This window comes from Nicotiana attenuata, chromosome 12 (assembly GCF_001879085.1).
Source record: "Nicotiana attenuata strain UT chromosome 12, NIATTr2, whole genome shotgun sequence".
In the NCBI taxonomy this organism is placed as follows: Eukaryota; Viridiplantae; Streptophyta; class Magnoliopsida; order Solanales; family Solanaceae; genus Nicotiana; species Nicotiana attenuata.
In genome coordinates this window covers 23,626,623-23,648,384 of record NC_032000.1, presented here as the reverse complement: position 1 = coordinate 23,648,384, position 21,762 = coordinate 23,626,623, and the positions used below count along the sequence as shown (strand labels likewise).

The 21,762-nt window shown below is 36.4% G+C and overlaps 1 protein-coding gene across 2 annotated transcripts; it reads left to right on the top strand.

Moving 5' to 3' along the window:
* On the top strand, window positions 18,713-21,242 carry LOC109235438 (probable trehalose-phosphate phosphatase H). Of its 2 annotated transcripts, none has more exons than XM_019401548.1 (10): window positions 18,713-18,935; window positions 19,045-19,312; window positions 19,418-19,558; window positions 19,664-19,837; window positions 19,937-19,996; window positions 20,111-20,212; window positions 20,308-20,385; window positions 20,505-20,645; window positions 20,740-20,832; window positions 20,980-21,242. In XM_019401548.1, exons 2-10 carry the CDS (start codon window positions 19,064-19,066, stop codon window positions 21,046-21,048), a joined length of 1,107 nt encoding a protein of 368 aa, XP_019257093.1. In that variant the 5' UTR covers window positions 18,713-18,935; window positions 19,045-19,063; the 3' UTR covers window positions 21,049-21,242. The 2 variants fall into 2 exon arrangements, with proteins under 2 accessions (XP_019257093.1, XP_019257094.1); XM_019401549.1 differs by having other exon boundaries at window positions 18,714-18,935; window positions 19,664-19,828.

Genomic DNA, 21,762 nt, shown 5'->3' with positions numbered 1-21,762 from the left:
ACGGCTCTGAGCTCCTCACTCGGGGCACTCTGATTAGCTTCGACCTTCTCAGTACTTGTCCCCTCAAGCGTACTTGTTGAAAGAGGGGGTACGATCTCGATCTCGGGGGACTCGAGGGCTTTGCTCGAGTCTTTCTTCAAAGTTCCTCCACGATAAGGCAAGGTGTCAAGTTCGGAGGACTTGGCGACCTCGACTGGTTTCCTAGTTCGAGGCACCAATGCCGACTCTTCGCCCTCGTTCTCTTCATCTTCCAAATATTGGGTGGCTGAATCCAAGTCCACATGGATAAGTTTCCTCCTCGGCTTTCTATTAGGGGCCCCCTCGTCTTGATCCTCGGGTTTCGGAGCACTCTTTCTCTTGTTGTCTTTCCCCGATTTCGGGATTGAGGACTTAGTCCCTTCACCAGGCGGGGCTGGCCTCATTTCGGAAACATCTCCGATGCCTGCACAAATAAACATGAATGAGATGACATCACCAATAAAAGAAAAGTATCAAAAACTTGGGAAGAGAACTTACCATGATGTTTGGCCTCCCATTTGCCCCTCGATAAATCGCGCCATTTGCGCCCATCATACGAGGAGGTCTGTTGCGGCCAAACGCACACGCAAGTATACGCGGTCGTCAAGTAATAAAGTGACTAAAAGTCGGATGTCGAACCCACGAGGACTTGTGATTAACTATTAACTACATTAGACTATCCTAACTATCTAAACAAGAATTAAACCCAAAAGTAGTGATGCTAAAGTAATTAAACTAAAAAGAAAATAACTAATGAACTTTAAACAGAGGAAGAGCAGATTTTTATGTTGTCAATGCGATGAAAACGATCTAGGGTTATGGGCTATCTAAAAATCATATTGTATTCTTCAATTGAATTGACTAATTAATTTATCTGGTTTATTGGTTCACAGGGTTAATATTGCTCATAAGAATCTATCGAGTTCTTACTCGCCTATTCAAGCTACCCTAACGCCTATATGTCTATGGAATTAGAACTAACAAGAACGCGTTTATAATTCCTGTAAATCAACCAAGCAAGGCAATTAGGTATATGTCTAGCCTAATGGCGAATCCGTTCCCCGATGCCCAGGTTCAAGAACTTGCTCCACTCAGTCCTATAGGCAATGTAGAATTCCCTCTTTTGATTTCAATTCTAGATTCGTAGATAGTATTCAATTAGTGATCAAGCAATTAAATAATTAAATGCAGGATTGAATAAATAAACCAATATGATAAACTAAGAAATCAAAATCAATATCCGAATGACAATAGTCATGAAAGAACCACAACCCTAGAACGTGAAGTTTAGCACCACATAGACATGGTAGCAAAACAACAAATCATACAAAGAAACATAAAAGTTACTAAGTTTGGTAGGAGAAAAGATGAAACCCAGCCTCCACGGCGGCTCTATGCTCTCCCTCGGTCTAAGATGTGTCAAAAGTCCTCAAAATAGCGTTTTTATATGTATTTATACCAAGTAGGGTCGGGCCCAGACGAAACACCCTTTCCTGCACGAAATAGGACTCTGGCTCTGTAAAATTTGTACAGGCGCGTCGCACGCTGTGCCGCACTGTGCGGTGTGCTTGTGGGGAAGTTCAGAGAGCTGATTCTGACAGACTGCAGGAGAATTCCAAAGGTGCGGCGCACGATGCCCGCACTGTGCGGCGCGGTAGTGAGAATTCGCGAAAATGCAAAACCTAAAAGTTGTAGCCCTTTCAAACAGCTTTCCAACGATATATTGTGGAGCCCAAAGGAGTTTTGAGCAAAAAGTTATGTGCATTTTACTAGACAATGCGCCGTTGCCCGCTCGATTCTTCGTTTCGTTCTTAACTATCATCCGTTGATCCCCGAACACAATTCTGGCTTAATTCCTTGGGATTTTACTCAGACTTCAAAGCTCCAAATCACTTGAATTCATTCCATAACACCTACATAGATCGGAATCACTCCTACAAGGCATAAAACACATATTTAGTGCAAAACACTAGCGATTAAAGCTCAAACTCAATTAAAGTGCAGTAAATTAGAGTGTAATAAGCGACTAAAATACGTAATTATAGCCTATCATCAAGGTCGCAGCTAACTTTCGGACCCAGTCCTCGAGGTTGGGGATAGCGTGAGGCGTCCAAACAACAACTGCAGAAAAGGTAAGGGCATTACAAAACTCGAAATTGGAATATGAGTGGGTATTTGGAAAAGAACTTCACTTACGATCAAAGTTCCATCTCTCCAGGAATGGCATTTTCTCCCTAGGGATGACATCCGAGGTCCTCACTCTAATAACCGGCTCATCCAGCCTCGATCTTTGTCTTCATCATTACTAGCAAAAAAGGCTTTTTTTGATCGACATTGCAACTTGATGAGCCCTAGAAATAGCTGAAGCCGATACAGCCGAATGAGATGGTTGAGGGTAAATTCTAATCCCTCGGCCTTGCTGGAGAAATATCACAATATAATCACGATGCACCAAAAGGAAGGATGGATCTGGCCGAGGGTAACCTCGTACCTTTTGCAAAAATCGATCACCATCGGATCGAGGGGACCCAGCGTAAAAGGGTAAGTGTAAACACTTAAGAACCCCTCCACGTGAGTAGTGATGCTTTCCTCGGGGTTTGGGATCTGTACCACGACCTCGTCTCCCCAGCCACAGTCCTTCTTCATGGCCTTGAGGTACTTCTTCAATATCGAACTGATATATCGAGATACATGTTCTCATCGTCCTGGGATATCGGGGGGATTTTCAATATTAAAATCCTTTTTAATCACACAAGGACCGGGAGTGATTTCGTGAAGAGTCGGCGGCATCACTGGTTTAGCCGGCCGGGAAGAAGAAGATGAGCCTTCTTCTTTTGGGGGACTATTTTGGAAGTTTTGGCCATAGTTTTGAGCTAAGAAATGCAGATGGTGGTGGAGCGTGTTGTTTTCTGGGAGCTTGGCATTTTCCAGCACTTAAAGGAGCGATGGAAGCGGATGGTGAGAGAAAGAGATGAAGACGGAGAGGTGATCAGAGAAAAAGTGATGAAAAAGTAAAGTTTTTAATTCAAGGAAGGAGCCCCGTATTTATAGATAAGCGGCGACGCTTCGGCGGTGCTAGTGGCCGACCATTACTGGCATGCATTTAATGTTTTGGGGAAGCGAACCGACGGGACATTTCGGTCACTTCGAGCGCCTACGTCACGGGAATGACGCTATCGTCGGAGACTCCGAAAGATCGAGGTTCAAATCGTTTCTTATCATCTTATTCTAAGAAACGCGGGGACTATCTGTATACGGTCAAGATAAGGTATGCCCGATCTCCCATGCTCGAGGGGTCGCCTTAGGCTCGAATTCAGGTAAGGTCGAGTTCGAGCTCGATGGACCAGACTTGAGCTCGAAGATAGAGTGCAATGCCCGAAGATTGAAGTACGGTGGATATCGAAGCCGAGTATGCTCGACCCCTGCCGTTATGGATTTATAACAGAATGAGCGAGATTCCTGCCACGTCCCTAAAATCATGGCGCAAATCCCGGAATAGAATTGTATGATTCCGTACTAGGCGGTTAGACAGTTGTCCCAATAAGATTCATTACTGTAAATGGAAATGTACCTTATTTAGGACTCCCCTATTATATAAAAGGGACCCCAATCATTTGTAAACATCATCTAATCATTGGCAAAGAATATACTCTCTACTTTTCGCTCATTGTTCATCAGAATTATCCTTTAGCTTTATTGTTCTTACTTTATTGTTCATGATTCATCTCGAGGTCACTGAGCTCGAGGTCGATACTACTTAGTAAACACTGTTTTGATTTCATTCATTTCTTTCGTTTATACTTTATACTTCTTGATTATTGATTGGTATTGAACTGAATCACATATCTTTAAAACCACAAATCAAATTTAATTGTTACTCGTATTTTCCATGTAAACAAATATAGTAAATATAAACCCATAATTTTAAAAATACAATAAATTTAAGAGAAAATGCATAAAGACCCCATTCAACTTGTCTTCGAAAATTATTTACACACCTAAACTTTACGGGTGTCCTAACACCACTCTATTGTTAAAACAATTGTATTTATTTACTTCCTCCTAAGCTCTGGCCCAACTATATTAACTTGAGTGGGAAACACACGCTTTATTAGTAAGCCACGTAATTAAAATGTCTAGTAAATAAAAATAAACAGTCTTTAAACGAGCCTTATTCACCCCATCAGTTAAAAATTCCCAACTTGAAGAACCCTAATGCCCAACTATTGAAAATTCTTCTTGCCTCACCAAAATCGATTTGCCTGAACAAAATCAATGTGACCAGTTGCAAAATTCTTCGATTTCACTGTCATTTAGAGTTCCTGACGAGTTAGAGGAAGACCCGTAAGCCGAAGTTCTTTGAAGAATCAAGCTCAAACATTAAAGTTGAATTATATGTATTACGTTTGGAGGAGAAAGATTAACCTTTGCTTTCAAAGATCAAAACTTCAAAGAGCAATTTGATGCAATTTCGGCAGAATTTAGATGAAGAAGAAATTAGGGTTCTTCATTGAGTTTGGTAAAATATTGCTGAAGAATAAATTATATGTGAAACATTATTACTTTTGGAGGAGAAAAATTAACCTTTGCTTTCAAAGATCAAACTTCAAAGAGCAAATTAATGCAATTTCGGCAGAATTTAGATGAAGAAGAAATAAGGATTCTTCAATTGGGTTTGGTAAAATATTGGGTAAGAATGTATTTACCGTTGGTTGGGGGTTATATTGAAGTTAAAAATTTAATTTTTTCTTTTTTTTTTTAAGGTGGTTTTAACGATTAAAAGAGAGCAAAGACGCGTTCAATCGTGTTGTCTAAGACGCGCGGCTGGCCAGGGCTTAAGAGGGAGTAAATAAATACAATTATTTTAACAATAGTGGAGTGTCAAAACACCCGTAAAATTTAGGTATGTAAAGGATTTTCCGGGACAAATTAAATGTGGTCTTTAGGCATTTTCTCTAAATTTAATATTAAAAGAAATATGAATCAAATCTAATAAAGGATGGCCAATAAGTAGATGATATGAATGTCGCTTTTTTACGTGTCACTATTAGCACCGAATGGACTTGCTGATGTTGCTTCATGTCAGCATGGGCCTGTTGCGATGGAGACTCGTGTGGGGTGAGAAAAAAATTGGAAAAATAGTCGTTCTAAAAAATAATAAACGATAAAATTTTATCAAAATAAGGCCGTAAACAAATTTTAAATTCACTCAACATTTAAAGTCTAAATTCGCTATCAAAATCTGTAATTTTTGAAGTACTGAAAACATGCAACATTTTATCTTATAACTTATTTTGTCCTTTCTATTTACTCAAATTTCTTTTGTTTCACCGATTTTATCCAATTTCACCTTTCTTCCGGGAACAAAAGGGGAGGAGACTTTTTTTCTTTCTTTGTAATTTGTATCATGATTCAATAGAATTTCTCAAGATAGTAAAATTTTCCTAATAACAAATCCTTATTCTTTATTCTTTTTTTAGTTTTTAATAAGGTGGATTACTAGTATCTCTCATTTGTACGTGTGGGGTAGGCTTCCCATATTTTAAGCCAATAGGGAGTGGATTAGTGGCCTTGGATTCCATGACCCTCAGAGTCTCGTCTTTTCATGATTTTCCAATATGTCCGATGCAGGAAACTTTGACTATAAGTGGCCCAAAGTACTAAATTACTAAAATTCCATTTATTTACACAATGGGAAATGCACTCACATTAAATTGAGCTTCCAATATCCGGATATCGTGTACTATTAGGGCTCGTTTGGTATGAGGTATAAGAAGGTATAAGGGTGGAACGACCCCTTAAGTAATCTTTGAAAATACTTACTCCCTCTGATGCACTTTAAGTAATTTTTGATTATTTTTATAAATATTAAGGAATTCATCTTTTAATATTAATTAATAATTTATATTAACCTTAGTTTGTTCATTGGAAATACAACAAATACTTCTAGGCTCTTTACTTTAAAAGTAAATTTGAAAAAAAGAAGTTAGTTCTTTCTTCATATTTGAAAAAATCAAATATTGTGGACTATAAAAAAAAAAGACTAATAAATCAATTAAAGTGAAGCGAAGAAAGTAGTATTAGGGAAGAATATTAAAATCACGACCCAATGAGACCATAATATGAATCCATTAGGGACGATTTCAATAAAATAAAAAATACCCATTCTCCACTTGCAAATTGCATTTATTAATGTCATTGATAAAATTCGAAATCATTGTACCTGATAAATGAATGATTATTCATCGATTAGATACAATTTCTCTATATCCTTTCTTCAGAATAATTTTCATTTGCTATTATAGGCCCACAAATCTTTGAATTTAGGCGTTTGAATATTGAAAATTTTAATTGTTGAGACTCCTAGTCGTTTGATCATGTGATTTGAGCTTGCCAGTCCCCACATCACCAGATTATAAGGACACTTTGCTAATAATTATGTCAAAATTCACTTTAGAAGGACGAAAGCGAATACATTGTTTTAGCTGAATTACTTTTTTAGCAAAGCAAATTGGTGTTTGTTCTCTGCTTTTGAGAGATCGAACCATTTTTTCACCTTTAGTGAGGTTCTTTTCCTAAAAGTAACCTGAATTTTCTCTTCACTTTTAGACAAGTTTCAACTTTTCTAAGGAAATATTCTCTAATCTTTTTCATTTTTTAATTCGACTAGTTATCACTAATACTGGTAAGAATCTCGTGTTTCTATTGAAAAAACTGGTTAAGAACAATTTCTAGATTCATTAAATGAAGATAAAAACTTGAACATTAACTAAGTCTAAGGCCATGCACTCCAAGGCTGCTGTTATAAAATGCTAAGATTTTTTTTTTTTGAAGTTCAACGGGAAAGTTATCTCCGTCTAACTTATATAGCTTGTGGGTTGGAACCATGGAAGTAACCATTAATGTTTGTATTAGGGTAGACTGTCTACAACACACCCACTGACGTACGGCCTTTCCTCGAACTTTGTGTGAATGCAGGATGCTTGGCAGAGCCGGATCTAAGATTTCAAGAGGATGAGTGCATTATTATGAAGAGGTTGTTATCAAAACTGTACTGTTGTAAATTAAAATAATAAACTTTCTGGGGAAAAAAACAGAAACAGAAAGTTAGGAGAACTAGAACGTCAAAATATATTCTGGAAAAGTATAGGAACTTCAAAATAAATTCTGAAAATAGTATTGGAATAAATCGAACCCACTGAATACACAGTGTGTCCTTAAGGAAATTATTCCCCTCAAGTACCCGAGGTTCTGGAATATATCCTCCCAGAATAGAACGATTTAACTCACCAGCGTATCAGTACCAAAAACGCAGATGAACAACGAACCACTCGAAGGCTGTGAAACACACTGGAATTTTTGTGCAGAAGAAGAAGAAGATAATCAGAAAATTTCGTAAGTAAATATTCTGTGATTTGAAGGAATATTTATAACCAATTTGGTACTGTTTCTGAAAAGGTTTACAACCTTTCAGAACAGTCATAGCTATTGGAACACGTTTGACACTGTTTCAGAACAGCCATAGATGTTGGAAATATTGCGGGAAAAATAAACAGATTTAAAATAATTCGGAAAAGAAAACGGACTGGAACAGACCAGGTCGTGGGATATTCCGGATTGAATTTTTGTTAATTAATTTAATTAATTAATTAATTATTTAAAAAGAATTTTATCAAAAAAGATTAATCAATCAATATTTGACCAAATCCGAATCCGAAGCCGAAGCCGAGCCGAGCGAGCGACGACGACGACGACGCGAGGCTTGCCTTCTTCTTAACTCTTAAAGAGCTAAAAGATGAGCTTCTCTATATATATATATACATAAAGATTTTCTTTCCTTCTACCAATGAGGGACAAAGTGCATTAGTAAAGTGAACTCATTCAAATTTTCACTTCCCTCAATTTTTTTCCCACCATTTTCTATTCACACCTCTTTTGTTATTAATAACAAAATCCAACCATCCCCCACATGAATGGGGAATTAAACTTAAAGGAATGCACGGACGTGTGTGTGTTTTACATGCATGAATGAATTGCATCTGGATAAGTAGGTTTCCCTTTGAACTTTTCATAGTGAACTTATATCGGATATACTTGGTCAATCGGTAGATTTGATATCTTTGAACCGTTGAGCTTTGTTGTATACCTAGACAACATAAGTCACACAATCAATCCTTAACCATCTATGGTTCTCACGGTTGTGTTCGTTTCAGCCATGAACACCACCTGGTTTCATGAGTGCTTAGAGAATGGGCCTTTACTTTTATTCCCCTTGAACCGACTTACACTTCACACTCACATAGGTGATTCCTAAACGTGTAATCCTAAAGACACACTATCTGGTCATATCCTGCCAGACTTAGCAAATCATTAAAAAGCTTTAAGCTTTATTGACTCATCAAAAGCCTTAATGCTTTACCTCGTTTTTGAACATTGTCTTCATCACGAGAATGGGTTGAGTTATTTGACAATGTTGAACCGTCATTCATAACTTTGTTTGATCTCTTTGAATCTAGCTCTTGGGATCTCCAGTCTGCTAGGTAGAGTTACCGCCATGATGACTTGTCCTAGGCCTTTTAACCCCATTCCCTTTGATGATCTTTCAACTGCCTCTCTAGATATGCCTTTTGTAAGTGGATCCGACACGTTATCTCTTGACTTTACGTAGTCAATTATGATAACACCACTAGAGAGTAGTTGTCTAACGATATTGTGTCTCCGTCGTATATGACGAGATTTTCCGTTATACATAACGCTCCCTGACCTACCTATTGCCATTTGACTATCACAATGTATACAAATAGGTGCCAAAGGTTTGGGCCAAAATGGAATATCTTCCAAGAAATTTCGGAGCCATTCAGCTTCTTCACCGGCCTTATCTAAATCTATGAATTCAGATTCCATTGTAGAACGGGCGATGCACGTTTGTTTGGATGATTTCCAATACACTGCTCCACCCCCAATTGTGAAAACATATCCACTTGTGGATTTCACTTCAGATGATCCGGTGATCCAATTTGCATCACTATATCCCTCGATCACGGAAGGATATTTGTTATAATGCAAAGCATAATTTTGGGTATGTTTCGGATACCCCAAAACTCGTTTCATTGCCATCCAATGTATTCGATTGGGATTACTTGTAAACCGACTCTGTTTGCTAATAGCACATGCTATATCTGGTCGCGTACAATTCATGATATACATCAAACTTCCCAATACTCTTGCATAGTCCAGTTGTGAGTCACTTTCACCTTCATTCTTTTGAAGTGCATAACTCACGTCAATTGGAGTCTTGACAATTTTGAAATCCAAATACTTGAACTTGTCAAGTACCTTTTCAATGTAGTGAGACTGTGATAATGCTAGACCTTGTGGAGTCTTGTGAATTCTGACTCCTAAGATCACATGAGCAACTCCTAAGTCTTTCTTGTCGAATTTGCTAGCCAACATGCGCTTTGTAGCATTTATATCTGCCATACTTTTGCTCATTATCAACATGTCATCAACATATAAACAAACAATGACTTCATGACCTGGAGTATTTTTAATATAGACACATTTGTCACACTCATTGATTTTAAATCCATTTGCCAATATTGTTTGGTCAAATTTTGCATGCCATTGTTTGGGTGCTTGTTTAAGTCCATAAAGCGACTTAACAAGTTTGCACACTTTCTTTTCTTTACCAGGAACCACAAAACCCTCAGGTTGTTCCATGTAAATCTCTTCCTCCAATTCTCCATTTAAGAAAGCTGTTTTAACACCCATTTGATGGATTTCAAGACCATACACGACCGCTAGTGCCACTAACACCCTAATAGATGTTATCCTTGTTACTGGCGAGTAAGTGTCAAAGTAATCAAGGCCTTCCTTTTGTCTATAACCTTTGACAACAAGTCTTGCCTTATATTTGTCAATAGTGCCATCAGCTTTAATTTTTTTTAAAGATCCATTTCTAACCTGAAGGCTTATTTCCCGGAGGAAGATCAACCAATTCTCATGTATGGTTATCCAAAATTGATTGAATCTCACTATTGACTGCCTCTTTCCAAAATGCTGAATCAGAAGACGACATAGCTGCTTTAAAAGTTTGAGGCTCATTTTCAAGCAAGAATGTCGCAAAATCTGGTCCAAAGGAAGTAGATGTTCTTTGACGTTTGCTACGCCTTGGATCTTCTATACTTGGAGTATTTTCCTTTGGTTTTTCCCGAGGTCGTTTAGGTCTTTCAGTTAACGACTCACATTCAGTTTTATATGGATAGATGCTTTCAAAGAATTCAGCATCATCTGATTCCATTACCGTATTAACATGAATCTCGGGATTATCGGATTTATGAACCAAAAACCGACATGCTTTACTATTTGTAGCATATCCAATAAAAACGCAATCTACTGTTTTTGGTCCGATTTTAACCCTTTTAGGTAAAGGAACTTGTGCCTTTGCTAGACACCCACACACTTTGAAATATTTCAAGTTGGGTTTTTGTCCTTTCCATTTTTCATATGGAATAGATTGCGTTTTGCTGTGGGGTACTCTGTTGAGTATTCAGTTAGCTATAAGGATAGCTTCCCCCCACAAACTCTGCGGTAATCCGGAACTTATTAATAAAGAATTCATCATTTCTTTTAATATCCGATTTTTCCTTTACGCAATTCCGTTGGATTGAGGTGTGTAAGGTGCAGTAGTTTGATGGATAATTTCATATTCCGAACTTATTTCTGCAGATGGAGATTCATATTCTCCACCTCTATCACTTCTAATCATTTTGATCATTTTATTCAATTGATTCTCTACTTCATTCTTGTATTGCTTAAATGCTTCAATTGCTTCATCCTTACTATTAAGCAAATAAATATAACAATATCGAGTGCAATCATCAATAAAAGTAATAAAATACTTTTTCCCACCTCGAGGTGGTGTCGACTTCATATCGCAAATGTCAGTATGAATTAAGTCGAAAGGATTTGAATTCCTTTCAACAGACTTATAAGGATATTTTACGAACTTAGATTCAACACATATTTGACATTTCGATTTATTACACTCGAATTTAGGCAATACTTCTAAATTAATTAACTTCCGCAAGGATTTATAATTGACATGTCCTAAACGAATATGCCATAAATCATTTGACTTCAATAAATAAGAAGAAGCTGAAATTTTATTCATACTGTCAACAACCATTACATTGAGTTTGAAAAGGCCCTCCGTTGAGGTAGCCTTTTCCAACATACATTTCATTCTTGCTTACAACAACTTTATCAGAAACAAATACACATTTGAATCCGTTCTTTACAAGTAAAGAAGTAAAAACTAAATTCTTCCTAATAGTAGGAACATGAAGAACGTTGTTGAGCATTAACACCTTGCCGGAAGTCATCTTCAGGAATATATTCCCATAACTTTCAATCTTGGCTGTTGCACCCATCTCTTCTTCGGGACCAGCAGTAGAGTAAGTCGCAAATGCTTCTTTGACAGCACAAACATGTCGAGTGGCTCCAGAGTCAATCCACCACTCCTTCGGATTTCCAACTAAGTTGCATTCCGAAAGCATTGCACAAAGATCATCATTGTCATCATTTTTCTCCACTACATAGGCATGTCCATTCTTCTTATCCTTTTTCGGGAGACGACAATCAGGGCTTTGTGACCAACTTTTCCACAATTGTAGCAGTTGCCCTTGAATTTCTTTTTGTTCTGCTCCTTAGTCTGTCCAAAAGACCTCTTCCTCTTCTTACTTTTTGGAGCAGTCTCCTCAATGATATTAGCTCCCATGATCTTTGAATTTCCACGAGACTTCTTCTCGGTTGTTTAATGTCTTCCTCAATCTTTAGACGTATCACAAGATCTTCCAACTTCATTTCTTTGCGCTTGTGCTTAAGATAGTTCTTGAAATCTCTCCACGAAGGAGGGAATTTTTCAATCATTGCAGCCACTTGAAATGCTTCATTCACGACCATACCTTCAGCAATAAGGTCGTGAAAAATAAGTTGAAGCTCCTGAACTTGGGTTCCCACAGTTTTGCTGTCTATCATTTTATAGTCTAGAAACTTGGCAACCACGAACTTCTTCAAGCATGCATCTTCCATCTTGTACTTCTTCTCAAGTGCGTCCCATAATTCTTTCGAAGTATTCATCGCACTGTACACATTGTACAAGTCATCCTCTAAAGCGCTTAAGATATAGTCTTTGCAAAGAAAATCTGCCTGCTTCCATGCCTCAACAATCATGAACTTCTCATTGTCCGGCATGTCCGCACCAGGCACTGGAGGCTCTTCACTAGTGAATTTTTGCATACCAAGTGTGGTAAGCCAAAAGAACACCCTTTGCTTCCATCCTTTGAAGTTGGCTCTAGAAAATTTCCCTGGTTTCTCGGCCGGAGGAACAACAGTGCGGCTTGACGAGGCTATCGTCGTTGCAGCAACAGTCGCAGAAGGATTTCCATTATCAATTGCCATTACTCACTGTCACAACAGAAGAGTTCAATTAATGGCAAAACCAGAATAGTAAACAATACTATAATCAGTAAACAGTACGTAAAAAATAACGTTTTTATATACTGTTACACAGAAAATGATGAAGCTTTTATGTTCTTCAAATCGTTTTCTGAATTTCAATATTCTGATGAAGTTTTTATATCTTCAAATCAGAATTGTAAAATTTAGATAGAGTAGAAAACCACAAAGGTTTTAATCTCCACAAACAAAATACAGAATATAATAAGTAATTTCCTTAAGATTGTTATTAAAACTGTATTGCTGTAAAATTAATAAAACAATAAGCTTTCTGAAAAACAGAACAGAAAGTTAGTAGAACTAGAACGTCAAAATAAATTCTGAAAATAGTATAGGAATAAATCGAGCCCAATGAATACACAGTGTGTCCTTAAGGAAATTATTCCCCTCAAGTACCCGAGGTTCTGGAATATATCCTCCCAGGATAGAACGATTTAACTCACCAGCGTATCGGTACCAAAAACGCAGATGAACAGCGAACCACTCGAAGGCTGTAAAACACACTGGAATTTTTGTGCATAAGAAGAAGAAGATAATTAGAAAAATTCGTAAGTAAATATTCTGGGATTTGAAGGAATATTTATAGCCAATTTGGTACTGTTTCTGAAAAGGTTTGCAACCTTTCAGAACAGCCATAGCTATTGGAACAAGTTTGACACTGTTTCAGAACAGCCATAGCTGTTGGAAATATTACGGAAAAAAATAAACGGATTTAAAAATAATCCGGGAAAGAAATCGCGGGTCATGGGTTATTCCGGATAGAATTTTCGTTAATTAATTTAATTAATTAATTAATTATTTGAAATTTTTTTTGTCCAAAAAGATTAATCAATTAGTCTTTGACCAAATCCAAATCCAAATCCAAATCCGAAGCCGAAGCCGAAGCCGAAGCCGAGCCGAGCGAGCGACGATGACGACAGTGCGAGGCATGCCTTCTTCTTAACTCTTTAAGAGCTAAAAGATGAGCTTCTCTATTTATACACAAAGATTTTCTTTCCTTCTACTAATGAGGGACAAAGTGCATTAGTAAAGTGAACTCATTCAAAATTTCACTTTTCTCCATTTCTTTTCCCACCATTTTCTATTGACACCTCTTTTGTTATTAATAACAAAATCCAATAATCCCCCACATGAATGGGGAATGGCTATAAACTTAAAGGAGTGCACGGACGTGTGTGTGTTTTACATGCAAGAATTAATTGCATCTGGATAAGTAGGTTTCCTTTGAACTTTTCGTAGTGAACTTATATCGGATATACTCGGTCAATCGTTAGATTTGATATCTTTGAACCATCGAGATTTGTTGTATACCTAGACAACATAAGTCACACAATCAATCCTTAACCATCTATGATTCTCACGGTTGTGTTCGTTTCAGCCATGAACACCGCCTGGTTTTATAAGTGCTTAGAGAATGGGCCTTTACTTTCATTCCCCTTGAAGTGGCTTACACTTCACACTCACATAGGTGATTCCTAAACGTGTAATCCTAAAGACACACTATCTGGTCATATCCTGCCAAACTTAGCAAATCATTAAAAAGCTTTAAGCTTTATTGACTCATCAAAAAGCCTTAATGCTTTACCTCGTTTTTGAACATTGTCTTCATCACGAGAATGGATTGAGTTATTTGACAATGTTGAACCGTCATTCATAACTTTGTTTGATCTCTTTGAACCTATGTTGGCCCAAGTTCAGGTGAAGTTTTGAAGAATGACAAATGAACTCAGTCATGGACCAGGTCCATCATGTGAGACACAGTATTTATCAACCTATACATGTGAGATACACGTGAAGGAGATAAGTCTCAAGGATAAAGCAGCAATATCTCCTGAACTGATCGAAAAGGTTGCATATTGGATGAAAAAGAAAGTATCCTCATGGGAAGAGGACACAATCCGGATAAAGGATAGGGTTGGAGTTTGTATTTTTCAAGGACTCAACTTCGATGGAAGCAATTGAGTCTCAATCAAACTCTGATTACTAACTCATTAAATAACAGTGATTGTTCTCTTTTACAGGGATTGCACAAACGCAGAAGTAAAACTAAATTGAGAGCAAAAGAACGAGGCAATTTTGCAAGCAATTTATGTGAGATTCAAGTGTGCATTCCTGAAGCTACTTGGACAAGAAAGAAGAACCAATTCCATTGTGTTTATTCTTATTCTAGTTCAATTGTAGTAGGTGGTTTAAAGTTGTACCTTTCCAGCTTTTGTAGAAGCAATTGTAATAGGTACTTTGAGTATTCAAGTTATAGGCTAACTTGAATGTGTCGCAATAGTTGAGGTTGTGTGCCACACTGGGATTAGAGTTTAATCCTTAGGTTTACAAGAGTTTTGTAAATGCTTTTTTGGCTTAGTGATTTTAGTGGAAGTTTGGGAAAATCCTACTGAGTAGTAGGTCGTGGTTTTTTCACCTTTTGAGCCAGGTGTTTTCCACGTAAAAAATCTCTGTGTTCTTTATTTTATGTACTCTTAATTCCGCAAACAGTAGTAGTAAGTACACATAGAAGAACCAGGTTCTTCTAGAGCGAAAATTGGGTACCACACAAATCACCCCCCTCTTGTGTGGTATTGACGTTTAGAACATCAACCTAGTTCTTGGGATCTCCAGTCTGCTAGGTAGAGTTACTGCCATGATGACTTGTCCTAGGCCTTTTAACCCCATTCCCTTTGATGATCTTTCAGCTGCCTCTCTAGATAGGCCTTTTGTAAGTGGATCCGACACGTTATCTCTTGACTTTATGTAGTCAATTGCGATAACACCACTAGAGAGTAGTTGTCTAACGTTATTGTGTCTCCGTCGTATATGACGAGATTTTTCGTTATACATAACGCTCCCTGCCCTACCTATTGCCGTTTGACTATCACAATGTATACAAATAGGTGCCAAAGGTTTGGGCCAAAATGGAATATCTTCCAAGAAATTCCGGAGCCATGCAGCTTCTTCACCGGCCTTATCTAAAGCTATGAATTCAGATTCCATTGTAGAACGGGCGATGCACGTTTGTTTGGATGATTTCCAAGATACTGCTCCACCCCCAATTGTGAAAACATATCCACTCGTGGATTTAACTTCAGATGATCCGGTGATCCAATTTGCATCACTATATCCCTCGATCACGGAAGGATATTTGTTATAATTCAAAGCATAATTTTGGGTATGTTTCAGATACCCAAAACTCGTTTCATCGCCATCCAATGTATTTGATTGGGATTACTTGTAAACCGACTCAGTTTGCTAATAGCACATGCTATATCTGGTCGCGTACAATTCATGATATACATCAAACTTCCCAATACTCTTGCATAGTCCAGTTGTGAGTCACTTTCACCTCCATTCTTTTGAAGTGCATAACTCACGTCAATTGGAGTCTTGGTAATTTTGAAATCCAAATACTTGAACTTGTCAAGTACCTTTTCAATGTAGTGAGACTGTGATAATATTAGACCTTGTGGAGTCTTGTGAATTCTGATTCCTAAGATCACACCAGCAACTCCTAAGTCTTTCATGTCGAATTTGCTAGCCAACATGCGCTTTGTAGCATTTATATCTGCCATACTTTTGCTCATTATCAACATGTCATCAACATATAAACGAACAATGACTTCATGACCTGGAGTATTTTTAATATAGACACATTTGTCACACTCGTTGATTTTAAATTCATTTGCTAACATTGTTTGGTCAAATTTTGCATGCCATTGTTTGGGTGCTTGTTTAAGTCCATAAAGCGACTTAACAAGTTTGCACACTTTCTTTTCTTTACCAGGAACCACAAAACCCTCAGGTTGTTCCATGTAAATCTTTTTCTTCCAATTCTCTATTTAAGAAAGTTATTTTAACATCCATTTGATAGATTTCAAGACCATACACGGTCACTAGTGCACTAACACCCTAATAGATGTTATCCTTGTCAATTTCTTGTACACTACTATAGTAAGGTCTAATTCCTTTTTCTTTCCGTGAGTGGTAATGCTTTAATTCCTTCTACCTTTGTAACGCGTAGTAGCTACTTTTGTCCACCCGTCCTCGTCCGCTTCAGCTGGCTGCTTCATCACAGGCTTGTCAACTACCATATATAGAAAGGAATTTAATTATTTAAAGAACGTCGTCCTTTCAGTTGTCAGTAAGAGTGATTGAGCTTCTTGATTTATAAAGATTCTACCTAATTTAGAAATCCCATATGTATGTTTTCAGTATGATTTAACAACTTGCGTAAACAAATATCCCATAAGTTTATTGGGAAGGTAAAGTTAGTAGCCAAGAATCGAAGTGTATTGGTAAAATGGAAACTTCTACTTGTAGTTAAAGAGACGATACTACAAAAAAAAAGTTCTATATTTGCAAACTAAGAGACAATCATTTCAACTTTCTACTGATTATTGGTTTCACTAGCACGTGAATCCTGTAAGTCTGTATTCTACTTCTGTAAATTTTGCTATGCGTGCATTATACACAAAAGGATCGAGCTCTACGTTTTTTTCCCCATAAAAATTGGATTAGTAAAGAGCAAGTTACCCTTTTTGGGTAATTTGTAAACTAAAGGTTAAAAGAAAACGACTTCTCTCCTTCAATTATCATTGGAAGTTTTACTCCTTTTTCTCACCATTTGATTGGAGGAAATGGTTAATTTTGTGTGCGCGTGTGTGAAGTTGAAGGTACATGAGACATTGTGAAGCATCTAAGCAAGATGTTAACTTTATAAACAAAGGTCTTAACGTTGACATGTAGTAATAATGTGAACTATTATTGAAATGTAAAAGTAAGTGTACTAGCTAGACATGAAACTTTCTTGTCCAACTTTTATTAATCTGCCAAAATCGCTTTCATGTCATGAACTTATGAGTTGAACGGACTAATAATTAGCCAACTATTTCTTTCCGCTAATGAAGTAATAATCATAAAACATATATAGTGCAAGAATGGGAAAATAAATTCTACGGGCCTTTAGCGGATAAATACTTATCTGCACCGAATGTTTACATCAAACTAAGCAGTTTAGTCATGAGAATCTAAAATTAAAGTGTAGATGTATATTAGCTATTTGTGGTTAAATGATAAATAACTTATATAGGACAAATATCAGGTATTCATTTGCTAAGTGTAAACATCGTGTGCGAGTATAATTTTTATCCGCTTTTAGCCTATTCTGTGGAGGGAGAAGATTGATGCACAACCAATGCCACCAAAGCATCATGTATAAATAAAGAAACTTTATGAATAATTGCCAGAATTTAGAAATTTCTCCTTAGTCCTAAATTCCCCCTGAGATCATATGATATCCCTAAAATCGTATTTCTCCTTTTGCTAGTAAAATTTCCAAACTTCATTAACCAATCTATTGAGTATTTTGAGGGTACAGCTAGCTGCCACCAAAATTAGGACCATAACCTAATGTCTAGAAATTTAAAATGGCGACGTGGCGGTGGTGCAAGGTCTTTAGACTTAGGCATACCCAAGAACCTAAAAGGAAATAAAGGGGTATTTACATGCAAAATGTTAGACTACTCCTGTTCTTTATTGCATATCTTCTTTAGGAAGAGTTAAGTATTTATTTTCTATTCATGAGGCTCATTTACTCCATAACCTTTATAATACACCTCATTAACATAAAATCGGTTTTCAAAAAAAAAAAAAAAAAAAAAAAAAAAAATCTTTTAGGACGTGTATTTCAAAATGTGAGGCATTTATTGCTTTATGACATTCAAATTAAGTTAATCTTGACTAACATTTTGTTAAAATAAAATTACTCATTTTGACTTTGACTTGTATTTTCAGTTTATTTTGCAGATATCACTAAAATTCAAAAATAAATTAAGAACTGAATTTCATAAGCAAAAAGTAGCAAAAAAATTAAGAAGACCAAAGTATTCCATCTCTAATAATCCACCGTCTATAACATGGAAAAGTAACGTATAAGACTTTTGAATTAGCGGTTAGACAGGTCCACAAAATGAAGTTTGAATTACATTTTCATTAGCTCTTAATCTTTAAACTGTTCACATTAGCAGATATCTAATTTAAGATTACAAAGTAAAATAAATAGCACCCAAAGTAATATAGTCCGACGCATAGCTGAGTCGTTATTGAGGGCACAAAAGGTAACAAAATAAAAGCCAGAAAAAGTTTGGGTGCCTTAGTGCCCCCTCTCTACCTTATAAATTCAGTCTTTCCCCCTTTCTTCTTTCCCTGTGACTTGCATACAATCTTCTCTCTTTCTCTTTCTTGGCCCTTTGCTCTTTACTTCTCTATTTTCTTTCTCTTTCACTTAAACACACTGAAACAGAGAAGTTTAATTATTCATTTCTCTGACTCTGTGTCTCTCCAATTTTTTCTCTTTCTAATTCCAGTTCCTCTGTTTTTTTATTTTTTTTTTTATTTTTTATCTTTTCAAGGTACGTTACATTTTTTCTTTTGGTGTGATTTTTTGGTCCGTCTATTTAACGCGATTTCATCAGTTATGCATAGTACGTACTATATATGACGTGTTTGTACCATATGCAGGGTAATTTTGTGTGGCCAAATGACGAACCAGAATGTGATTGTTTCTGACCCAAGATCAGGGTTCGACTCTTCTGTTTTTTCATTCTCACCGGCTGTTCCCGGACCACTACCGCCGCCGGGGAGATTCATCGCCGTTCCGGCGAAGAAATCATTCAAAAACATTGAGTCTGCTGCCGGAGATCATAGGATCACTGCTTTACTTGATTCCATGAGAGCTTCTTCCCCACCTCGTAGATCCTCTGAAACTGAAAATCTCAAGTCTTGGATTGTGAGTCTTTTATTCATTAATAAATTTGTTTAAAACAAAAAATTACAAATGGATTACAATGATTTTTATGTGGTTTTAACTTCTTGTTTTAATATAATTGAATAGGTTCATCATCCCTCAGCTTTGGACATGTTCGAGGAAATTATAAGTGCTTCAAAAGGGAAACAAATAATAATGTTTTTGGACTATGATGGTACATTGTCTCCTATTGTTGATGATCCTGACAAAGCCTTTATGACTGCTGAGGTTTGTTCACTTTTTTACCAATTATCACTAAACTTAACTAATGTTTTAATCAATTTTTTTTTTATAGTTATGAAACTAATTCCTTGTTTGGTTTGTGGTAAATAGATGAGGGAAGCAGTGAGAGACACAGCCAAGTATTTTCCTACAGCAATAGTGAGTGGAAGATGCAGAGCAAAAGTCTTTAATTTTGTAAAGTTATCAGAACTGTATTATGCTGGAAGTCATGGAATGGACATTAAGGCGCCTGCTAAAGGACGCAAACATAGAAATGTGAGCAAAGTATACTACTTTTATTTCTTGATCAACTTGTTACTATATTAATCCCATGTTATTTTTTGTTCTTTTGTAATAATGTTTGGTATTTTTTTAACCATTCAGGGAAATAATCAAACTGTTCTCTGCCAACCTGCCAGAGAATTTTTACCCATGATTGATGAGGTTGGTTTTTGTTGTTTTTTTTAACCTTTTACTTCGCCTCTAGTGTTTTTCTTTTTTGTCAAGATAGTATATAAGAATAGAAAAAAAGTTGAAACGTTTACTTAACAATTTCAGGTATATAAATCTTTAGTGGAGAAAACAAAATCTATACCAGGAGCGAAAGTGGAAAACAACAAATTCTGCTTATCCGTACATTTCCGTCGTGTTGAAGAAAAGGTACAGTTTCTTTTTTAACCTCAGAATTACTTGACATTTTTACTTGACATAGTAATTTGAATTCTCATTATTTTTTCTTTTACTTGTAACTTCAGAGGTGGACTGAACTAGCTGAGCAAGTGAAGTCAGTGACAAAGGAATACCCAAAACTTCGATTAACTCAAGGAAGAAAGGTGATTTTTTAAAAGTTCTTATTCTTTCTTAATTATGATATAAACAGTAGTGCTGTATACAAAATAAAGAAATGAAAAATGCATATTAAACGTGTTTTTTTTTTTTGTTTTATGAACAGGTTTTGGAGATTCGTCCCAGCATTAAATGGGACAAGGGAAAGGCACTTGAATTTTTGTTAGAATCATTAGGGTATGCTAATTCAAATGATGTTTTGCCTATATACATTGGCGATGATCGAACAGATGAAGATGCTTTCAAGGTATTTTATTATATCATAATAATATTAAAAAAAATATCTTTGCATTTCTTAAAAGAAGTAATTGTACTGATATTTTGTTATGGAAAATAATCAGGTATTGCGCGACAGAGGACAAGGTTTTGGAATATTAGTGTCCAAAGCACCTAAAGAAACGAATGCTTCCTATTCTTTGCAAGAGCCATTAGAGGCAAGTACACTTGAAAATATTTACTCTATGACTATTATTGTTTTATTTTGACGTCCTTTTTTTAATGATTTAGAAATGATTAGAATTATTACTTGAGTAGTATATTCGGTCAGAATATTAATATGTTGGTATTTCTTAATATGGCAGGTTATGTACTTCTTAAATCGTTTGGTGGAGTGGAAAAGATCGTCCTTGCAAAGATATCAGAGGAAATAAAACCCAGAAGACTAGCTAACACCAAGAGTTGACCCTTTAACCCTGGAAGTTTTGTTGGGGATGGGTTTAGAAATTAAAGAGCTTTGTAGCACCTTTTCGTTTTGGAAGACTCAACTGTAATTGAAAAAATGGAGAAATTTTTGTAATTTTCCGAGTATAAATTCAATAAGAAAGTATTATGCACTTCTCACTTATCTCCTATATATGTACTCCCTAGTTTCCCTTTTACTAATCTCTTATGCCAAAAAATATCTTCTCATAGAGAGTTATTATTTTCCTGCAATATTATCCTTACTATTAATACATGCTTCTCAAATTTATTCGAGTTATTATAACTTTAATAACCATTGACAAGAATAATTTAATAAATTAATTCATAATAAATAATTTGTTTAAGGAGCGTGCTAATTAATCATGGAGGACCAGAGAAAGAAAAGGAAGGGAGTATACGTATGTATATCTGGGTGCTAATAGTATACCTTTAATTAATGACTATTATCTTTTGCACCAAAAAAAAAATGTATATCTGGGTGCACACGTGTTGGCATGTAGTAGTTCAATTTGTGCATGTGAATTTGGAAAACCGCATGCATTTGTATGGACTGATCAAATGTTTTATGGTGCAAAATGGGACAAGAACAACACCCTTTCACGTGGAGGCTTTGCCTTTGTTTGTGCAAATGTTTCTTGTTGGAGTTGGAAACCATCTTTGAA